Here is a 22,971-nt window from a genome sequence, read left to right on the forward strand (position 1 = left end):
GCACCCAACTTGTCTATCTCCCAATTTGGTCCTTTTCCCTGTAATTCCTTTTTCCAAATATTATAATATTTAATTATATATATATATATATATAGATATTACTATTAGCATTATATATATTTTATATTATCATTAGTTTTTTTTAACTCTCGTATATATTATTATTAGTATATTATTATTTTACCTATATGCTATACTATATATATATACATATATATGTATATTCTGTATTTTATCTTATTATTCTTTACTTTTTTATTATTATATTTATTTTCATTATTTAGTTTTTCTATTATTGTTATATATTTTTTCCCTCTCTCTCATATTAGCTATTATATATATGGTATTATATTATTATATGTTTTTGTTAATTTTATTTATTTACTTTATACGATACTATTTTACATTTTTTTTATATATACATATGTATGTTTTATTTGATTCTTATTATTCACATTTGCATATATTATTTTATTTCACTTTTATTATGCTTTCCTTATTTATTTATTCTTTTCTTTTTTTTCGTTTTATTGTGTCTTATTTTCTTATTTCTTTATTCTCTCATTTTTTACCTTATCATATGTTGTCATACTTGTCTTCATTCTTATTTCCTTCATGTTCTATATCTCCATGTCGATTATGTTATTTTTGGTGTATCATTTATTGTTATTTTTTTTTCTTCATTTTATTTTCTTTATTTTTTCAAGTTTAAGTTATTTTCATCACCCTTTCTAATACACATTTTGACTCTTAAAATGTTCACTTTCAAATCAATCAATTTTAAGTAGTCGAGATCGCTATTTTACCTCTTAATTTAAATTTACATTTTTCTTAACTAAAGACAACTGGAAATTACGTAGTACCGAAAGGATAGTTCAAGGGTGCTAATCCTTCCTTGACTGTAACCGATTCCCGAATCCGACACATCTTTGGTAAGACGCAGATCAGGTAAATTATAAGGTATCCGGTCAACCCATTTATTTTTAAATAAATGATCGGTGGCGGCTCCAATCCACAACTTTTCAAGTCCAATCCCAATTTCGGGGCTCAACCGAAGGGCGGTTGCGATAATATTGAATGCTACTTAAAATGTTATTTTTTTCTATCGGAAATGTTAATATCGAAAATATTCATTTTAGGTAGCGAAATTAATATTTTTGAAAGAAAAAATAACATTTTAGATAATGTTATACCGGAAATATTAAAAAAATATTAATATTTTTGATAAATTTTTTCCTTAACCTTATATTAGACTGTCGTACATCACAACTACCTCGTTCACAAGTTATAAAGAAGATAAACACTAAATACAGCAAAGATTCTCTTTGCTTTTTGATCATGTTGTCTTCCACTAGTGAAATAATGGTGAAGAAATGGGAAATAAAAGGCATCTTCGTCTACTTGCAAATTATATTTTAAAAGTTGAAGACATTCCATGTTTTCTTTCTTTTTGTCTTGTTTTGTGATGTGTTGTTTCACTTTGCTTTGAGATTGTAAAATTATAGGTTAAATTATGAATTTTGAACTTTATTTTCTATCCTATTTCATGCAATATACTTTAAATCTCTTTTTTAATTTCTTCACTAAACTTAATAAATTGAGGTTTTTTATCACTCGTCCTTTCAGTAGTTAACGACGTTAAAATGAGTTGTTATATAGATGCAAAATGATATCATTTTGGTAAACAAATTATTTTTTTAAACTGAGTTATTTTTAGCATGTTAACTATTTAACGGCGGAGTGACCAAAGTAGGAGAGAGAATGAAATTCAGTGACAAAAAAATCAAATGTATTAATTCATGAGAAAATTGAAAACTGTTAAATTCATTGAACAAAATATGAGAGAGATTAAAGTTTAATGATGAAAATTGTAATTTACCCAAATAATTTTACCAGCAGGAAGAGCAGAAACCGAGAGACACTCCAACATGCTTCTGCAAACATAATATCTCGGGTTCAATAATTTATTGCTCAAGCTTTACCTCGAAGACCAACAAGTTATCTCTAATCCAGACATGGGGCTGGACATTTTAAGAAATCAAATGCTAATCAATGGTAAAATAGGGTGAATATTTAACTAATCGAGTATCAATATTAATCTGGATAAGTATAAGAAAATATATATTCTCTCAATCATTTGACATTAAACGCTCACACCATTAATATTATTGATGATTGAATTCGATACCTCAAATAATAATAATAATTATTTTACGATACCTACCAAGAACACTGTAAATCTAGTTTTGATGGTAAGGTATTATGTCCACATCATAGTTAATGTTGTCCCTGCAAATACAAAAAGTAAACTCATTATATCCAATAAGGTTTCTCATATTTCAAAAGAACAAATCATTAAAGCTTAGAATCACAAAATTAGTAAGCTTGATGTTGACCACTTCAACTAACATTCATGAGCAATGATACGAACACAATCAAGTTCCAAAAAGATAGCAAAGATAAACAATAGATTACTACATTGCATTGCCAAGAACAATAATCCAGCCTAAGAGCTGCAGTTCAATACATATATGTATATATAATTATAAAGGGGCGCCATCTGTGTTTTGTGAACGAGTGACAGCCCTCAGCTTCTCATAAGCATCGGAGCAGGCATGGGAATAATCCGACAAAGCACGGAATATCTCCGGCAATCGGATTTTAAGGCTTCCTACAGATTTCTCTCGTACTTGAATGCAATGCTTTCTGTGAGCTTCGACTTCCTCTTCCAACCTCTTTTTCAAGCTCTCGACTGCGAATTGCCTTTCGGAGACGGGATCCTTGGTGTTGGCGTCTTCGCCTCTTTCTGTATCTATTTCATCTGACGCGGATCTGCGTTGCCTGTACTTGTGATACCATTCCTCGAATGCCTGGCTCTTGCGCAAGAATTCCTCCGGGTTTCCTCGCATTTTTCTTTTAGTTTCATCTCTTCGTCTTGATGAATGATAATGGACTTTATCACGGCGCCGAATGAAGAGATGGCGGATTTAGCAACCTCGTCGGGGAGCTTTTCGAGATGATCGTGCCAGGCGTGGAGGAGTGGTTGGATCGGAGGGTTTGGAACTCGTGGAGGAGATGAGATTTTCTCTTTCAAGCTGCTTTCGATAGGGATGAGATTCAACTTTAACCAGTTGTTGAGAGCTAGGATGTATTGCTTTTGATGAGTCACGAGCTTATCGAATTGTGAATGCCATTCTTGGACTACATTATGAAGTTGGACGGTGCGATCATGGTGTTGCTTCGTTGTTTCTTTGGATGCGAGTGCAACGTCAAGAGATTTAAGCTTTTCAACAATCTTGAGTTGGCTATCATGATGTATGCACATGCTTGCCCACATGTTCGCCATCCTGCAAAATTGGATGTCGACTTTTGCGGTCATGATTGAATTTGGTTCATGATGTTCAAATGCTTAAGTGCAAGGAGAGTAAACAATAAGTCGGTTTCTTAATCCGATACTTCGAGCAACACTAAAAGTAACAGACACGTTTATGAAGAAAAGATATCACATAGAAATGAGAGAATCAATATACAACCTACTGATACTTTCGTAGCAAAACTTACCCATCAACGAGCGTAACAAGTTTTGGGTACAACTGCTCGTCACGTAACTGGTTAACTTCAGACACCGTTGAATCCATGGACTGCATGTCAACTATATACCTCGTGTGTAGATGACTTACAGCTGCTTTCGTTTTCTCCAAAGATTCAGCGCTAGCTCCACGTTTCTTTTGCTTGTTTAACCAAGCCACCTTCCTTTTATACTCGAGCTTCATCAGCTCTCCTTGCTACATTAGGTACCAAATTTTACAAGAACAAGAATAGTTCAACGATGTTTATGCCAAATATATATATTAACATGTCTATCATCTACACAGATTGCCATGGAAAGCAGCCGGCCATTGAAAAGCACAGAACAGATAAACCGAAAACCTAAAGGCATACCTTTACTTCATCGTAAAGTTTCTTTTCCCATGCTAGCAACTTATCCAAAACAGTGGCATGAGTCTCGTACTGTTCTGAATCAAATTCATCCTTCCCGTTTTCACCATTCGTCATACCTCTGAAAGAATTATTCCATGTAATGACACGCATTACCCTCGCAGAATGATCAATATGTCCTGCAATCAGCCGACTCATTACCATGATTAATATGTCTGATCATTATACATTAAAGCATTTCTCTACCGGAAACACGGTGTCTTTCACCCATCCAAATAACACAAAAGAAGAAACAACTGTTCAATTATGCACCATTTGACACAATAAAAAATTGCAGCTTTTTCTTTTTTATTTTCATTTTCTTTCCTAAAGAATAAAGCATAAAGATCTAGGTCAAGGCCTGATTCTAACATGTAAAGGTAAAGGACATCAAGATCTAAATGTAAAGCCACCTTTTAGACAAAAAGTCCATTAGATCATTCAAAAACACAATTTTCTTTTGCTTAAGGTTTCAAGCTTCAAGCTTTCACATTAAGTATAAAGATCTAAGCTACCTTTATGGCACTCGACCCTCGAAAACTCGAATTGTCTCAGTAAAAAATGCATTAGCAAATTAGCAATCATCAAAGTAACTTAAGGACCAAGCAGATTACCCCGATTATCAGCAAAATTGGAATGATAATGCAACCTAGTAGCCTCGAGCATCTTAGAAACCTCTTGAGAATTCTCTGAGGATTTCAAGAAATGGTCGTCGATCTCATTTAAAACCAGCATCAAATTCACACCAGAAACGGCCTTCACCACTCTCCTGAAATCGGCCGGAGCCGTTTTAGAATGCTCGATCTCTATCGGTTGCTTCCCTTTCACATCATCCATCTCCATAGCCATTGCCATTGCCATTGCCGTCACTCTCTCCGGCGTCTTGGGCTCAATCTCATTTTCACCGGTAAAACCCACACCGGTGACATTGTTCTCCAAAGCATTGGCATTTCGGGTGTCGGTTTCGTTGTGATTGTTGTCCAAATCCAGGCTCGGACCCGGCATGTTATCATCGACCATGAAGAAGTAATCCCAAGCCATGTTTTTAGCTTCCGGCATCGGCGGCGGGCGGCGGGTCACATTGTTGTTCTCCAATGTCGTTGATGCCGTTATCTCCTCCCTGTGAGGCCCTTCATTGTGATTTTTTTCAAGCACCTCGTTTTCTAGATGATGCCCTTCTTCTCCTTCCTCCTCGTCTTCTTCCTCCTCTTCTTCTTCTTCAATGGCTAGGGAAGCATCGAACTCCTTACGACTCTTGATGGGCATTTCCGGCATGCTAACGGCGCGTTGGATGGGCGGGACGGGACTAGGGGAGAAATTAGGAAGCGGAGGAGGCGGAGGAAGGTTGTCCATCATAGGCGGCGGAGGAGGTGGCTGAGGAGTGGCGTCAAGAGGAGGAATCTCATGCTGGTGTTCGAGAGGCTCTTCGGCTTCTCCATGACCGTAGTCACTCAACGCAGCGCCGGTGTTCTTCAACGAAATGGCGTAACCAGCGTGACCGGCGGCGAAGGCGTTGCGAGCCACAACCGCATCTTTCATCAAATTCTTCCGGTCCTTGCAACGAACCACTGATTCTTCGTTCTCGATTCTAGACTGGGCACACCCCATTTTTAGATGAAAAAAAGTGAACCCTGCAGCTACCAATAGTAACCACCAGCTCCGACGGTCAAGAAAACCCAAATGGTGCGCCGTATGCGGTGTTTTTGGCTTTCGAAATTTGGGTTGGGGGATAAGAAATGAGAGAGAGTGGGATACAGAGAGTGTGAGTACAGAGAGAAAGGGAGAAGACAATCACACTGCAGCAAAGCTGCACAGGCAGAGGCAAAGAGAGTGATGAGAGTGGGGTATACATTTGTACTCGCGTCTTTTTCTCTATATTTTTTAATTAACGGTCACATTATATTTTGAACAAAAAAAAAGGAAAAATACGTTACACGACGAAGTTTTATTACTACATTAATTATAATCCTATAATATGGTTTTTGAATTTAGACTAGAGCTGTTGGAGTTGGTTAATGAATTGCATTAATTTAAATTTTAAATTTATTAAGGATATATTTATAGACTATAATTAGTTTTTTGAAAAATAATATAGGTAAAATAAATTATCTGGGAAATTATTTTATGCAAAATGAATTATCTAAAATTATTTTCCGTAAAATAAATTATATTTTTTAGAAAATAGATTTTGAAATTTATTTACGATGTTTTAATGATATTGTGTAAACTATTTTCACTAATTGTTTGGTACACTATAATTAATTTTATAGAAAATGATTTACATAAATTAAATAAAGTTCGGTTCAATTAATATTTGAAAAAATCGGTTTGATTAAAGGTTAAAGAAAAAATCGACTAATTTGGTTAATATAATTCGATTCGATCGGTGGTCGAATGAATCGTTTGAACACCTCTAATTTTAAATATTAATTGTAATACCCAAAATTTGGACTAGTGACTAAAATGTAATTTTTGAAAGTTTGGTGGTAAAGTAAAAACTTAGGAAAAGTTCCAGGACCAAAGTATTAGTTTTCTCAAAAAGAAATTTTATTCTATAAATAAATAGTTTATCCTTAAAAATGGATTCTTTATGAAATTCATATTTTGATCCGAAGTTTGTGTAAAAAGTTTTGAAGCAATAAAATTCGATGGATAATCAGATTAAATCGAAAGTTTACAAAAATTTAAAGGTTGATAGTGTGGGGTAGAAATATTATAATTATATTTTTTAATCAGTAGAATTTAACAAGGAATAGGGGAACTAAATGGATTATCCATGTTAAAGTGAAATAGTGAATTTTAGTAATTAAATTGAAAATCTAGAAAATTGAAAGGGCAAAGATAGAAATTAATAAATGAGATTTTTATATTTATTTAATGTTATTAAAATTGAGATAAAAATGATGGCATTGGGGTAATTATTAAGACTTATTAATGGCAAATTGGACTTTTAGAATAAAATGAATTTAAATTTCATTTTAATTAGAAATTAAGCCATGTGTACATGAGATATTTCTCATGAAAAATCTAGAGAAAAAAAGTTGTCTCCTTCCCCCTTTTCCTATATATTGCCATGGGCTTCATGGATAATAAACTAAGGTATGTTTAAAGTATTTATCTTGTCACACTCTAAATTAGGGCCTAATTTTTTTTTAAATTATTTCGAGGATTAAATTGAAATTGAACTAAATTTGGGAGCCAAAGTGAAGTTTTGATTAAATCCATATCCAAATTTAGAAAATATAAAAAACTAGAAGACCTAAAGTGTAATTTTACCATTTTCTTTTTAGGGATTATATATCCCCCAAATCCAAAAAACTTCCTCATTTGGAAACACATTTTCTCTCTTTTCAAGCTTTTCTCTTTTAGCAAAAGAAACTTCAATCGTCGTTTCGTCGTCGACCATTGCTCCATTTTTTACACCTCCCGCACCATCATGTTCCTTGCGTCGTTTCGAGTCCACATTTTTTCCGTTGTCGCTAGCGTGTGAGATGGTAAGGAAGATAAAGTTTTCGACGTTTTGAAATTGAGCTCTCAGCCGTTCACCGTTGTGAACCGAGCTTGGTAAGTGTCTAAAAACCCTTCAAAAATACATAAAAAATTTCGTAATTTTTCCGACCTTCGAAGGCGCCCCCACGTGCCGCCCCTACGCGTGGGGAAGTTCCACCGCCTGGTGGATTGCTTGATAATGGGCTAACCCAACCCGACACGACCCGATCTGACTTGCATGCCCAATCTGACCCAAACCGAACCAGTCAATCATTGACTGTTGACCTACCATTGACAGTTGATTGTTGATTGGCGTTGACTTTTTTTGAAAACCTCCATCTTGATTTTTTTCGATGTCTTGAGTCTGATTCCACAATCTGTTTTGTCAAATTCTGACCCGAAAGCCCCAAATCGAGCCCGTTAATATGAAAATGCTTAGTATTTTTAGTGTTTTTGCTTATTTATTTGAGATTTGATTATGAAATTGATTCGAGAATATATTTTTATGAAGGTACTCGTGTTTCACAGATCGAGGGTCGGTTAGATCCGGTGCTTCCCGTTCGTCAGATCCGCAAGATCTGCGTTCCTCGAGAGTTACTCGTAGGTATCTGTAAATTGTTTAAATAGGAATTATTATTATTATTATTCATATTATGATTCGATATGAATTTTTCGATTCGTAGGATCTAGCGCTGCCGCTGATCGTGATCGATAGACTCAATAATAAGCTTTCTTATCAGACTACTAAGACCGACACAGGTGTGCTTCATGATGGTGTTACATTATTGTTTTAAATTATTCATCTGAACTGTTTTAGATTTCTTATAATACTTGAATATTTTAATGACACGATACCTAATTTTTCAAATATTGTTTATCTGATATTTGATTTACTGTACATTTTTTACATGATCTATGATTTCTGTATTTTTGTATCTGATTTCTAAGTCTAGAATATTTTCATGTTTTACTAAATTAAACTTTCGTTTTCACACGAATATATACATGTTATTACTATCATTGGGGTTATTATTGGAGGAATTATCTTAGGCCTAGTCTATGACTTGTAAGTCCTTACTGTAGGCTCATCGGCTTTGTGCTCAGAGTAAGTCCTTACCGCAGGCTTCTCAACTTTGTGCTCAGGGTAAGTCCTTACCACTTGTCCTTATGCTATGTGTATAAGGCCCTTGCCGGGTGTACATGTGGGTGTATGATTATGAGGAACCTACACATTCTGGTGATCGGATAAGGGTAGTGTTCATATTTTTAAAACATGTTGGATAAATTGATTTTACTGAAATATTTTATATGTATGTTTTTATACACCATAAGGAGCACATTGGGCTTTTTAGCTCATTCTGTAAATTTTAACTTTTTCAGTTAGTAGCAGACCGTACACTAGCAGACATGGCATCAGGAGGATCGACTACTCAAAGTTTTGTACCACTGTATATCTCTATATACCTTTTTGTTATACTTTGGTGACACTAGTTTTTGCTTCCGTCTTGATATATTTGTACTACCTGTATTTTACTATGTATATGTTTTATATGATTTTTCTGATATATGTATATATTGATATATGGGCGTTTATCATATGAACTTTTCTTATGACTAATTTCATATTATATTGAATATGGATTTTAATGTTATTTTAAATATGAAAAGAAATTTCTGAATAAGATATGTAACCGCCTAGATTTGGGTATAACGTCCAGGTCGGGTATAGGGGGTTACATAACTGTCAAAGAAGAGGTGCAAAATCAAAGAGTTCAGATAGTGCACATGGGCACCAATGATATGATTGTGGATCCGTTGACTAAAAGACTAGCTCCTAAGACATTTATTGACCATGTTAGTGAAATAGGAGTAGTCGTGAAGTCTTTGTATAGCGGATGATTAGTCATACATATATGAATATGTGTCTTGCACATTTATGTTTGTTGATACTATAGATATCGATGTTTGTTTGGATTTTTCTTTTCTATGAATCATATTTCAGTTATGCATATTTTTTTATGATTATATATATTGGATCTTATTTTAAGACATTATAAGATAAGATATTTTCGGGTGTCTATCTTATTAAATTGTGTCTGCTTGAATTGGATTGACCTGTAATACATGAAAGTAATTGAGACGTTTGCCAAGCCCGTGACCGCCATGGTTCGCTCGGTTTAGTTCTTATGAAGTTGTGACTTGTATATTACATTATTTAAGTAAGCTTAAATTATGTTAATATGTTATATACTTGTCATATATGAATCAAGTGGGAGAATGTTAGAAATTTTGATTTCTAATATTGATTCATATAATTTAAGTAATTTATGATTATCGTTGTTGTACACACGATGATGATTAGTGTAGTATTGATAAGGTAATTATCAGGTGTAAATCCCTTTGTCCCATACCGTGAAAATATAAGTTTGAGTGGTGGTATGTGTAACTGAAAAAAGTATAGGCTTTCAGTTATTTTGGCCTTTCCGTTATTTTGTGATTTAAAAATATAGTGAAATCAATTTTTTAAAAAGCTCAGTAGCATACAATTTTTTTTCAAGGCTCTCTTTTTCTCTCTTAAAAATAAAACAAGAACACTCTTTCTGTTTTGGAGTTATGATTCTTTCATCAAAAATCAAACAAGTCTTGATATCATCACAAGGCGAATTGAAGATTATACAATGTTAGGATTGGATAACATTTATCATTTCTTACTTTTGGGATATTCAACTATCATAGTTGAATCATCAAGTAAGTTTTTATTTCTTTTACTGTAATTCTTAATTATTATGTCATTAGCTTGATTTGGTTGATTTAATTACCCTATCAAGATCCTTATGTATTAATTGTTTCCGCATGCAAGATTAATTGATTTTACGTTGTTTCCATTGGGTATTTTACCGAAATTGTTATAAATTTGATTTTTATGGGTTTTATAATTAATTGTACCACCATTATTAACTATTGGTCTAAATTCATGTCATAGCCATAGATAATTGGGTAAACTACACATTTAGTACTTAAATTATCAGTTTTGATCCGTTTTAGTACCTAAACTTTTAATTTTTTTAAAATCATATTGTTAGAACGATCTTTAAGCTTTTTAGGGATATGGAGGGGAAACGATCCAACTTAATTTTAGAAAATAATGATTTTTTTAAATAAATACATAAATAAACAAATTTGGAGTCATCATCGACCTTTGGGTTAGGTAGGTCGAATACCTAAAACAAAATCTTTTAAAATAATTTTAAAAAATAATTTTAAAATATAAAAAGTAATATGCATTTAACCAAAAACTCATTTTGAAAAGGGTTCGGGAGTCGATTACGCGTGGGGAAAGATTAGCATCCCCACAGTGCCCAAAATCGATACCTAAGCGATTATACATCATCTGAATATAGAAATTGGAAAATTTGAATATACATTTAAATTAAGATCATTTATGTATATATATAAATTAATAGAGGTGTTATCTTATATGAATAATTCTCGAAAATATTTTACTTGTCAGTTAAGGGGCATTTTCATGGATTCTCCATATGAGATAGTATTACCCTAATTTTTAATGAATTGCATAAATTAAATATATATATATATATATATTTAAAAACATTGAAATGTAAAAAATATATGTATTGGTTTATACGAAAACAATCATTGGAAACGAACACCTTGTTAGTTAAAGTACGCTTCTATAAATTCCACGTACAACATGTTATCCCAATACAACATGCATTTACAGTAAAGAGAAACCAACGAGGACTTAAACAAAATACCATGAACGCAGGAAACTTATGCAAGTAATAGGAAATTAATCGAATATGTGAATGAATACTGGAGTGAAAAGATAGTAACTTTGAGGATTAAACTGTAAAACCAACAAAAATCATGGCCATAAACAAAAATATCACGCAAACTAGGTACTGGAATCATAATAAATCCAACATTAACATTAAGGACTAAAATGGTAGTTATTAAAATAAGGTACTCAAATTAAAACAAGCATAAAAATAAAATAGCAAGTAGAAAGGGACTAAAACAAAATACGGGTAAAATAAAATGCTCGAAGTGAAAAGAAATGCAATTTCATTTAGTGACTAAATTAGAAGGTTACAAATCTAGAAGGATCCGGGAAGGGGTTTACCCACATGCCCAAAACACAAAAATCTCCTCCCAAAACGATGTCGTATAGGCCATGGTAAATATACCCAACAAACGACCGAAAATGGCCAAAACCCCTAATTTGTTTCACTTTCACTCTCTCTAAAAAGAGTAATTTTTTTCTACCTTCTCTTTTTTTTCCTTGTCGGGGGGGCCGAAAGCCTCCAGGCACTGCTTGCCGGAGCACTCCACTGTCGCCCACGACGGCTGGAGTTTAACTAACCTACTCAAAACAACGCTCGTCCTACCTTAAACCCAAAAACAAGCATCACTTCCCCTAAAACTACCCCTATCATCCTAGATCTAAAAGAAACGAAGGGGTTACCTTCAGTTTTCGACGACCCCTCCTTTATCTCCGGTTGTGAGAAGCACAACTTCGGGTGGTAATTCTATCTTTCTTCTCTTTCTCCTTTCGAAAAGTCTCAATTCTTCGTGTTGTTGGTTGATATATATCACCGAAAAAAAGAGGATTTTTCCTCTTTTGTGCTTCTTTTTTTATTTCAATGTTGCATGTTTTAGGTAAGGGTTTGACATTTTTTGCTTGTTTTCCCTTTTTTTTTTGCTTCTATTACTTTGACTGAGAAGAGTGAGACACGCCGGACATACGTACGAATGAGGTAAAAATATTTACCCCGAGGCCCTCTTCTCAAACTTTTCATGGTGACAGGATATGGTGGTAGACCTCGAGAAGGTGAGAAGTCACGGGGTAAGGCTTGATCGGGCGTGTGTGGGTTGATGACGCGTGATGGTTGCTGGATCGACGCGCGTGCATCTCACGCGCGAGATCTGGACGGTTGGAGTCTCGGCGGCGTTGGGACCTGATGGGAGCTAGGACTTCTGTAAACCCTAGAAACTTGGGCTCACTTCAGTTTAGGCTTGTTGGGTTGATTCGGGCCTGCTTCAGCTGGGTTGTAACGTTGGGCCTCCAATTGGGCTCAATTTTTTGGGCCATAGTTTTTGGGTCTTAATTGTATTTAATTTTGGGCCTGTAAAATTAATAAAAACATAAATAATAATAATAATATTAAATATTAATAATATTAAATAACAATAACCTAGACAAAACAAGCATCTATAGCTGCCCCTCTTTGTCCATGTTTATGTTAACAAGAATATGGCACGTTTTTGTCCGGTTCCATCTCGATGCTGCCTCAAGTGAGGTTGACAGATAACCCGAAGGATTTAATCATCATGCTCGAAAGACTTATTGGTGGCCCGAAGGACTTATCTTGAAAATAGTTTATTAGGTAAGAAATTTTGGAAATGATTTTCTTACTTTTCAAAAAAATCATTTTCTGAAAACATTAAATGAGAAACTTTGAAAATTGTTTTTCTCATTCTTCACTATCATCATATAAAAACATATTGCCCAAAGGTCTTATAGATGGTCCAAAGATTTATCATCTTGCTCGAATGACGGACAGATTAAAAATTTCATTTAATCTCAGACTAAATTACAAACTTCGTCAGTGTTGTCTTTAATACCGTGTCAAGTTTGTAATTAGTCAATTAAGTTATTTCTTCTCATCACTTTTGAAAGGAAATCTCAGCGCTGGTATCTTTGACCTTGAATCGTTATAGACCATTTTGACAGTAAACCATACTTGATTGAATTAGTTAGGTTACGTATCTCTTAAATCGCTTGGTTTTGTTTATGGATCCTGGAACTTGATGACAAAGTCCTTTATTTGTGAAGGTGTATGAACGTATCAAAGCACCAATGTTGACCCTTGTTGGTTCAGGAATCCCAGAACAGTCTTACGCTGTATTAAGTCATTTGCACCTCTTGGTGATGCGGGCACCTTATATATTTTCCTCAGACTACAAACACTTCTACTGTCAGTATAATGAACCATCTTATGTCAAACGATTGAAGCTTGAAATGTTGACTGCAGTTGTAAATGAGAGCAATACTTATGAGATAGGTAAGTAAATATCCTCACACTTGTTTTTAAGGGACTCTGGGAAAAAGATGACATCAATAAACTTTTAGGTGATGTTTGTTTTCACTGTGCAAGCTCTTCAAACCACTTATGTCTGCGTCGCGCAGACCACGCGCAGACATTAGGCTTCGCAGACTGTTTGTTTTTTAGAAGATAAAAGCCCTTCAAACGTCTACGCGAGCTCTTCTTGGTGCATACTTGGTTTTATGTCTTCAAAGGTCTTCAAACCTCTTCAAGAACAATTATAAAATATAGTTATTTATTAAAATAATTTTAAATAATTTAATAAGGTTATTTATTTTAAAATAAATTATTTTAAAATAAATTATTATAAAATATGGATTGATTTATTTTAAAATAATTTATTTTAAATAATTTATTAGTATGAATTGATTTATTTTAAATAATTTATTAGTATGGATTGATTTATTTTAAAATATGGATTGATTTATTATTGTAGTTGTATGGATTGATTTATTTTAAATAATTTATTAGTATAGATTGATTTATTTTAAAATATGGATTGATTTATTTTAAATAATTTATTAGTATGGATTGATTTATTTTAAAATATGGATTGATTTATTTTAAATAATTTATTAGTATGGATTGATTTATTTTAAAATATGGATTAATTTATTATTGTAGTTGTATGGATTGATTTATTTTAAATAATTTATTAGTATGGATTGATTTATTTTAAATAATTTATTAGTATGTATTGATTTATTTTAAAATATGGATTGATTTATTTTAAATAATTTATTATTGTAGTTGTATGGATTATTTAAATTTCAGTATTGTAAAACTAAAATTATTTAAATCTCAGTATTGCAAAACTCTTTTAAGTTTAAAAAATCAGTTTATTTATATTTCAGTTCATTTTAGCAATCTGCAGACGTTAAAAAACAAACAGTCTTCTTCTTGCAGACTACAGACTTTTGGTCCACCTTTTCTGCTGCAGATGCCTGCAGATGTGTTCCGCAGACTGCAGACCTTTTACCTATGCAAAAACAAACACCACCTGAATGTTCCCTATTGAGTATTCTGATATTTGATATTGTTGACTCATTTTCAGAGACCGAATTATGTGAATATGCTGCAAATATTGATATTCACATTGCCAGAGAGTAAATCAGGGCTGTTGGCAAAATAGCACTGCAGCAGTATGATGTAAATGCAATTGTTGATAGGCTTCTTCAATTTCTTGAAATGGAGAAAGACTATGTGACTGCTGAAGTCCTGGTAAATAAATATTTATGTTATACTAGATGTTTGGGATATTAAATATAGTGTTGCTTATCCTATCCCCTTCCTACTAAAAGGCCTTTTCAGTGCCAAAAAAGTATGATAGTTCCCTATTGCCAACAGATCTATATTGAGATTGTGTGTTTTAAATAATGCAGGTTCTTGTGAAAGATCCTCTTAGAAAATATCCTGCATTGCGGTTGTTGGAAACATAAGCAGCAAAAATGTGCAGGAACCAAAAGCGAAAGCAGATCTTATATGGATGTTGGGGAATATTCTCAGGATATGCAAGATGCCCCTTATGTTTTGGAGAGTTTAGTTGAAAACTGGGAGGAGGAGAATTCTGCTGAGGTAATTAATCTTCATGTATATTTGTCCTATGATTCCATTTAAAGCCCAATTTTTTTTGAGCCATTTTCTGGAATTGGTCCCTTCTGAAAAAAGAAGAGGTTGTTTAACCATTTAATCAATTGTTCAGCTGTCCCTATTCTCTCATTCCCAATTCCCTGTTACTCCTGTAATTGTTTTTCCAATGTCTTTCTAGTGGATATGAGGTGCAGTAAATGTGCTAATTTGATTTCCTAATGGCTAACAGTATAGTTGCATAGAAAATGTTAATAATTTTATGTGCTTGATCTCATATTTTTTTGTGTTTATGTAACATACATTCAGGCCCCTGCATAACCTCATAGCCCCTCTTCTTTCTTCTCCATCCTACCTGTTTCCGCTTTCATTAAGTTCACGACCAAGGGCAGTGCTGCTATCTTCTTGTTGTAGATTGAGTATTTTTTGAGTTATCCATTAATAGTAGAATGTCGCCTTATTGAAAGATCCGTGTTATGAATTATTTCATTTACTTGGTTGCTTGATTATGCGATTGATCAGGTTCGTTTACATCTTCTCACTGCAGTGATGAATTGTTTTTTCAAAAGACCACCTGAGACCCAAAAGGCACTTGGAGCTGTATTGGCTGCAGGTGTTGCTGATTTCCACCAGGTATGGGTTTTTTTTTTAAATTCGCCCCTCCCCCCCAAACACTTTTATGTCAAAAGTACAGTTTGTTTTCTGGACACAATCGATTAAATCTTCAGTGTGACTGCAGGATGTTCATGACAGCGCCTTGTTCTACTATAGGATGTTACAGTATAATGTATCTGTAGCAGAACGTGTGGTGAACCCACCAAAGCAAGCTATTTATGTTTTTGCTGATACTCAAAGCAGTGAAATTAAGGATCAGAAATTTGATGAATTTAACAGTTTATCTGTTGTATACCAGAAGGTGACTACTAACTTCTTTCAACTTCATGTTATACTACACATTTTCTGTATTTAAAGCTGATCTGAAAGCTCGTGATGGGTTGTTAAAGTATCCAATATGTGTATTTACATACTTTTACACAACCATGACTGATCCATAAAAGAAGCTTTACTTATATATGTAAATAGTTGCACCTTTCTCTGAACTCATCATGTCATTCAATTGGTGCAGGAATACTCGGTAAACCCTCATGGTGTTGCTGCACTGACGGTTCCTCAAGCGCTTATTCGGCACATGCAAAGTCATTTGATCCTCTGCATCGCATCAGGCGGTCAATCCCCGAGCTTCAAGTTTTACTTTTTTGCACAAAAATTGAGGACTCGTCATCAAATTATCTCGTCGAATGCATAATCAACACTTCATCGGCTAATGCTCAGGTTAAGATCAAAGCTGATGATCAAAGAACATCCAAGGAATTCTCAACTCTTTTCCAGTCAGCTTTGTCCAAATTTGGCAATCCCAGAGCAATCCCTCATGGTCTATTTCGTTAGGGAAATAAACAATTATATATTCATTTCATTTTTTATATCAAATAATTCCCTGTATAAGTAAATAAATAAAATTCATCAACTAATCTAATCAAAAGCTAGATAATATTCTAATAGTGCACAGTTTCATCAGAAATTGTCTCGGCTTTTAGGTCTTTGAGATTCGGTGCTGGAGCCAGACGGGTTAATGTTGAGCCCATATTCACTGGTGGATTCACTGTGTCCACTAAATCCGCCATTGTTGATGCACCGTCGAGCATTTTGGATGAACATTTCTGAAGATGTGTTTAACGAGCTGTTCGACAACGTCGTCAACGAAATGTCGTCTTCTAGAGCACGGACAACCTGCAATGTTTTGGGGGACAAAATTAAGAGAAATAATCTTGGTTTGAAACTCCATTTCTAACAACGAAAATCTTATATGTATGTATGTATTAGGTACATACCTGAACGAAAATCTTATATGTATGTATGTATTTAGGTACGTACCTGGATCATTCGAGGTCTAAGCCATGCTGATTGGCGTACACAAGCAGCAGCGCAACTGAACATGGTTGCCATCTCGCTAATGTTGTAAGCGCCGTTTGACCTCGGATCAACGAGAGTATCAAAATCGTTGTTTTCGAGTGCACGAGCTAGCAAAGGCCTTGCCTGTTCAGGCAACACAATGAACTCTAGTTAATCATAAGGATTGCAGTCGATTTGTGCCACAAGACTATGTATGCCCAAAAACAACGTTGTTGACACACTTCCGGCTCGACCAGATTAGGCCGGCCTCGTCAGACTGTATTCGGATATTTCCTCAACCTTGTGTTGTGAAATGCTCTTTGATGTTTAAATCATCAAGGAGAATGTAGGAGAATAAAATGCAAGAGTGCAGGCTCCGAGGAGCGTCCCTAAGCCTTAACTAACAGTTAAATCAAACAAGTGACTTACCCAATCAACCAGGCTATGATTTACCGACGATTCTAGCTCGATGATCGGCCGACGTCCGGTTATAAGCTCTAAAAGCATGACACCGTAGGAATATACATCTGATTTATCAGTTAATTTACCTGTTAATGCATACTCTGGAGCAAGGTATCTTCATTATGCATGCCATTAGAGCAGACGTATAAGAAAATATTCATTTGGTTACACAGTTGTGGGAGAAAAGAAAGAATTTAACCCAAAAGTTCCCATCACTCTGGTAGAGATGGTGTAACAGACGGACTCGCATCGAAGAAAATCTTGGCGAGTCCAAAGTCGGAAACCTGAATGCAAAAACACAGAGTTCATTGACTAGTGGAAACGTTTCAAAACTCCCACTTCAGTGCTTCTAGTCATTTGAGGCCTACCTTTGCTTCAAATCTGGGATCAAGAAGAACATTAGCTGCTTTGATGTCGCGATGAATTATCGTCGGACTACCTGTACAAAGAATCTACTTCAACCACATCTAGAACTAGATTATGAATTCCGAAAGATACCGAAATGATACGAAAATTTCAAAATCCGAAGTGCCTTACAGTCCTCATGGAGATATGCTATTCCTTTTGCAGATCCTATAGCAATTTTGAGTCTCCTTTCCCAGAGTATAACCGACTGACCATTTTCTACAACATATAAACATTGAATCATTGAAGCATTGATCATAGAGAATGAAGAAGAGGAAAATTAGATAAAATACTAACCATGCAAGTGGAATTCCAATGTTTTGTTAGGAACAAACTCATAAACAAACAATCTCTCAGCCCCATTAATGCAGTATCCTACTAAGGAAACAAGGTGTTTATGATGAACTCGGCTGATAGTCTCGACCTCGGCCTGGAATTCACGCTCCCCCTGCCGGCTCCCAGCATTCAATTTCTTAACCGCAACATCTTGTCCGGTCAGCAAGCGCCCTTTGTACACGTAACCGAAATCGCCTTGTCCAAGGAGGTTGGATTTGGAAAAACCATCGGTGGCGATGAGTAGTTCATCATAAGTAAAAATGCCACGTGAGCCATTGGTATCAGCTATATTTGAGCCAGATCCTATAGCAATGGTGAGCAGTGGTGGATCAACTTTTTCTTGTTTATGTTGGATTGAAGCTGCAAAAAATTCATCTAACATCCAACCAAACATTGAAAGAGATATCAGATTGGAGTTAGCAGTTATGATCTGAGACAAAGATGAACTGATTAAACTCACCTTTTGTGACGGAAGATTGTTGCTTTTGATCCAAAGGGTTCTGTTTTCTCCTTCTACGTCTACCTTTGCAACAAATGCACACAAATGCAAGCACAATAAATAGCAGAATTCCAGCGCCAATGCATACAACTATAAGCCCAATCGGAGAATGTGGGGTTTGCTTTGTGGTTGACAAACCACCTTTTACGGCTGGTGGCGTTAATGGTGGTGGTGGTGCAGGAGGCGGAAATGCCTGAAAGAATCCAAGAGTGTTAGACTTAGTAGCACTGATGGAATGTGAAGCTGCTGGGACCGGCGGAGGGGCAGGCTGCGGAATGCCTGAGACGATACTGGGGTTTTAGGGGCCCTTATAGAATGAGAAGCTGCAGGTGGTGGAGGAGATATGGAAGCAAGAAGCGGTGGATCAATAGGTAACCTTGGTGGAGGGAGAGAGGGAGCTCTTGTTGCTGGAGGTGGAAGAATAACAGATGGTGGCGTCGATGGTAAAGGTTTAGATTGTTGAGGAGGTGGAGAAGAAGATTTGGGCAGCAATGGGGGAGGAATAACCAATGCTGGTGGTGGAGGAAGTAGAGGTGTAGCTGGAGAAGCAACAATGGGACTAATCGTAGTAGCGGCAGGCGATATTGGTGGTGGATAAGCAACCACCACTACCACCGGCGGTGTCGGAAGCAGTGGGGGAGTAAGTGTAACTGGACTTGCAGCAACAGCAGCAGGTGGGGGAAAAATCAAGGCCGGCAGAACTGGAGGTGAAATTAGTGGCGGGGTTGATATCGGAGCCAAATGGGGTGCAAGTAAGGGTGGAGGAGAAGCAGAAACTGGAGGTGGCGGAAGTGGCTGCTGCACCACCGGAAGCGGCGGTGAAACGGAGGAGGGAGAATCTAGTGGAGATGGAGACAAAGAGGGAGATAACATCATCGTAATCAAATTTTTTAGTCGTTCTACAACCTCCACATGCAAATCACTGTATAACCCATGTTTTTTCTCTCCCAGTGGATTTCATAGCTGGAAAGTCTTTGAGAATTCTATTTTTTTTACCACTGCCAGAAACCATTAAAACCAACCACTAGAAGACTTGCAGTTCCATGGCAAATTACAACATTATCTATATAGCAGCTAAGGCTTAGGCTAAGAGAAGGAATCATTTATTTATACAAAGGGTAAATTCCAACAATCATTAATAATTTTTACTCTCTCTCTTATTTTACTTACTATACTATAAAACCTTTCAAATTCCTCACTGAATTTAATACAATTAACATTTTTTATTACTTGGCCATTAAATATTTAACGGCGTTAAAACAACGCTATTTTAGAAAAATAAAATTTTTACCAAAACAATGTTGTTTTACATTTTTATAACAACTCATTTATAATATTGTTTAGTGAAAAAACGGCCACCGAGCAACCAAAAATACTAATTATGTTAAATTCAGTGAAAAAATAAACGAATTTAAAATATATGAGTGAAATAAGATATAGATTAAAGTTTAGTGATGGTTGATATAATATACCCATATAAAATTAGTGTCAATCAGTCTCAATCAATCATAATAGATCACATTCATTTACCCTTCACGGACGAGGAATCCCATTTTCATCTCCAAGGAACAATTTATTTAAAAATAATTTTATTATGGGTTATTAGTATCTAAATTATCCATTTTAGTATTGAAATTTCTCTTTTTTAAATTATACTTAAAGTTTGTTTTTTTATATTTCATTTTAGTATCATTCGTTAAAAAAATAGTTTTTGTTTCATTTTAGTATATCGTTCAAAATTTAACGTTAAGTTTTGAACAAATTAAAAGTGTAGGTATTAAAACAGACTAAAACTAATAGTTTAGGTACTAAACGCATTAAATTTTTAACGACATAGAATTAAAATGAAATTAAAACTAAACGTTAGGTATGATTTTGAAAAAAAATTAAAAGTTTAGATACTAAAATAGATCCAAATAGATAGTTTAAGTACTAAATGCATAGTTTATCCTTTAATTATCTCATCTAGTTTGTAGTAAACAATTGTGTTAATTGTATGGGATGTACCCAAACTATGACCCTCATTTTATAATGGTTTCTAAATTTTGAAACATTTTATATTAGTTTCTAAATCATTATCCTCATTCTAAACTTACGCTTACGCTTTAAAACATTCTATATAAATAGTCAAATTATTATTATCATTTCATTTTGATCCTTCTATTAACTTTATGTTCACTTTATTAGTTTTTTAAGATCCTGAGAATTAAACATATGACCTTCTAAAAAAATTATTATGTTTTTAAGGTCCTGAAAATTAAACTCTTGAATTTCTATCAATATGCTTTTAGTTCGAGGTTTAAATATAAAATATTTCAAAGATTTAGGGATTAAGCTAGAATAAGATCATAATTTAAGAATTAATATAAAATATTTTGAGATTTTGGGATTAAATTAAAATTTAGATCATAATTTTATGATATTTGTATAATTGTCTCTAACTATTAGATGAATTTAAATATATAAAGAAAAAAATGCATAACAATTGAATCAAACATTAACACTACATTTATTTACATATATTGTTTATTATATAATGCATTATTATTTTTGGTTGGGCTCCAATTTCAAGTCTTCACCTTGATTAATCTGGATCGACTCGGGTCACACACCTGGTTTTGGTGTGTGAGTATTTCAACGAGAATTTTCTGCATATGTAAGGACTCGAACCTAATACTATATTTAAGCGATATCAAGTTACTTTCTACTTGAACGAACCCGTTGCTTATATAATGCATTATTTTAAACTCGAATGAGAAAATCATTAGTTATATTTATTTTCTTAAAGTTGGATCTTATTGGTCAGCAATTCCCAATTGCAAAATAAGATAAGACATTTTTGTTTTCATTTGATTCTAAAAGTTATTAAAGGTATTGATTCCTTGCTTAATCTCTGCCTCTTCTACTTTATCCTTTTGCCAAACGAAAGGATTAGTTCATAATTTGGGCCTTGAAGTATATCAGTTTTCTAATTTTGGTACAGAACAACAACGTTTAAGTACCAAAATGGATAAATGTGTATGGTTTAAGGGCCAAGTCATGAATAAAACCAAATAACTTCTCAAACAGCTAACAGCGAATACTGAAGTGACATATGGGGTGAAAGAAAGCAAGAGACGTATGGGGGGAAAAAGCTTGTGGAAGCCATTGATTCCTTCAAGGAAAGAGGCAACAAGTAATGAAGTTTCTCAGCTCCTTTCCAATTCATACATACACATACATATATATAGATTTGGAACAGATGTTGGAAGGCAAAGCTGTGATAGAAGACACAGATATGGCATTAGAGATCCAAGCTCGAGCTTTGGCTTCCGCTTCTCGAGCTCTCGATCTGCATGAAGTGTTTGACTAAATTCCCATTGCTGCATATATTAAAAAGGTTAATCTTCTTCTTCTGTTTTCTTTTCCTGGAAAATTTTTCTGGGATTTCAACCTTTGTTTAATATATATATAAGCAGGATTTTGACAAGATGTATGGGGGTGGATGGCAATGCGTGGTGGGCACAGATTTCAGTTGTTTCTTCACCCATTCCAAAGGAACTTTCATCTATTTCTCCATGGAATCTCTCAGTCTTCTCATCTTTAAGGAAACTCAATCTTCTTCTTCTACTTCTTGATATGATCATCGTATGTTGTTGTTTCGTTTCTTTCTTTGGGCTAATTTCATTGTATGTCCCCAGACTAAGTGTTAAATTTAAGATCGGTCCCTCGGTTTCCAAAATGTTTCAGTGGATCATGATCAAGTTTTCGGGGACTGAATGTTAGTTTGGTCGTCCCAACCCACGTTGGCATTTAACACAACCTGACTGGAACAATACTTTAGTTTAAAAGTTTGGTACGAATGTTTTGGAATTTAGGGATCAATTTAAAATTTGACCTAAGTTTTGAGGATGTCTGTGCAATTAATTTTTTATTTGAAAATGTGAATGAATGAAAAACTTTTTTTTAATTAATTTGTGATAAATATAAGACAATATATGTTTAAATCCGTCATTTGACATTGTACACTCACACCACTAGCATTTATGGTGCTTGAACTCGAGACCTCAAGAAATAATAACAATTCATTTACCACCGAGATCGCTTGATTTCACACTTGCTTGATTTGTGCAAAAGACAAAAACTTTGATCAAATAA

At 34.5% G+C, this 22,971-nt stretch overlaps 1 protein-coding gene and 3 pseudogenes across 1 annotated transcript; 2 read left to right on the forward strand and 2 right to left on the reverse strand.

The window, feature by feature from the left end:
• Positions 1-2,460: 2,460 nt before the first annotated feature.
• On the reverse strand, positions 2,461-5,750 carry LOC120141338 (annotated as a pseudogene).
• Positions 5,751-12,298: 6,548 nt separating this feature from the next.
• On the forward strand, positions 12,299-16,628 carry LOC120141350 (annotated as a pseudogene).
• A 53-nt stretch (positions 16,629-16,681) lies between these two features.
• On the reverse strand, positions 16,682-19,707 carry LOC120141351 (proline-rich receptor-like protein kinase PERK3). The gene is given in 10 exon segments (XM_039156256.1): positions 16,682-16,970; positions 17,115-17,276; positions 17,562-17,709; positions 17,794-17,819; positions 17,822-17,878; positions 17,963-18,033; positions 18,132-18,218; positions 18,297-18,710; positions 18,796-19,027; positions 19,114-19,707. Coding segments are annotated over 10 exon segments (2,007 nt in total). The 3' UTR covers positions 16,682-16,754.
• A 2,045-nt stretch (positions 19,708-21,752) lies between these two features.
• On the forward strand, positions 21,753-22,685 carry LOC120141359 (annotated as a pseudogene).
• Positions 22,686-22,971: the final 286 nt, after the last annotated feature.

This window comes from Hibiscus syriacus, unplaced genomic scaffold, assembly GCF_006381635.1.
Source record: "Hibiscus syriacus cultivar Baekdansim isolate YM2019G1 unplaced genomic scaffold, ASM638163v2 tig00110796_pilon, whole genome shotgun sequence".
Lineage (NCBI taxonomy): Eukaryota > Viridiplantae > Streptophyta > Magnoliopsida > Malvales > Malvaceae > Hibiscus > Hibiscus syriacus.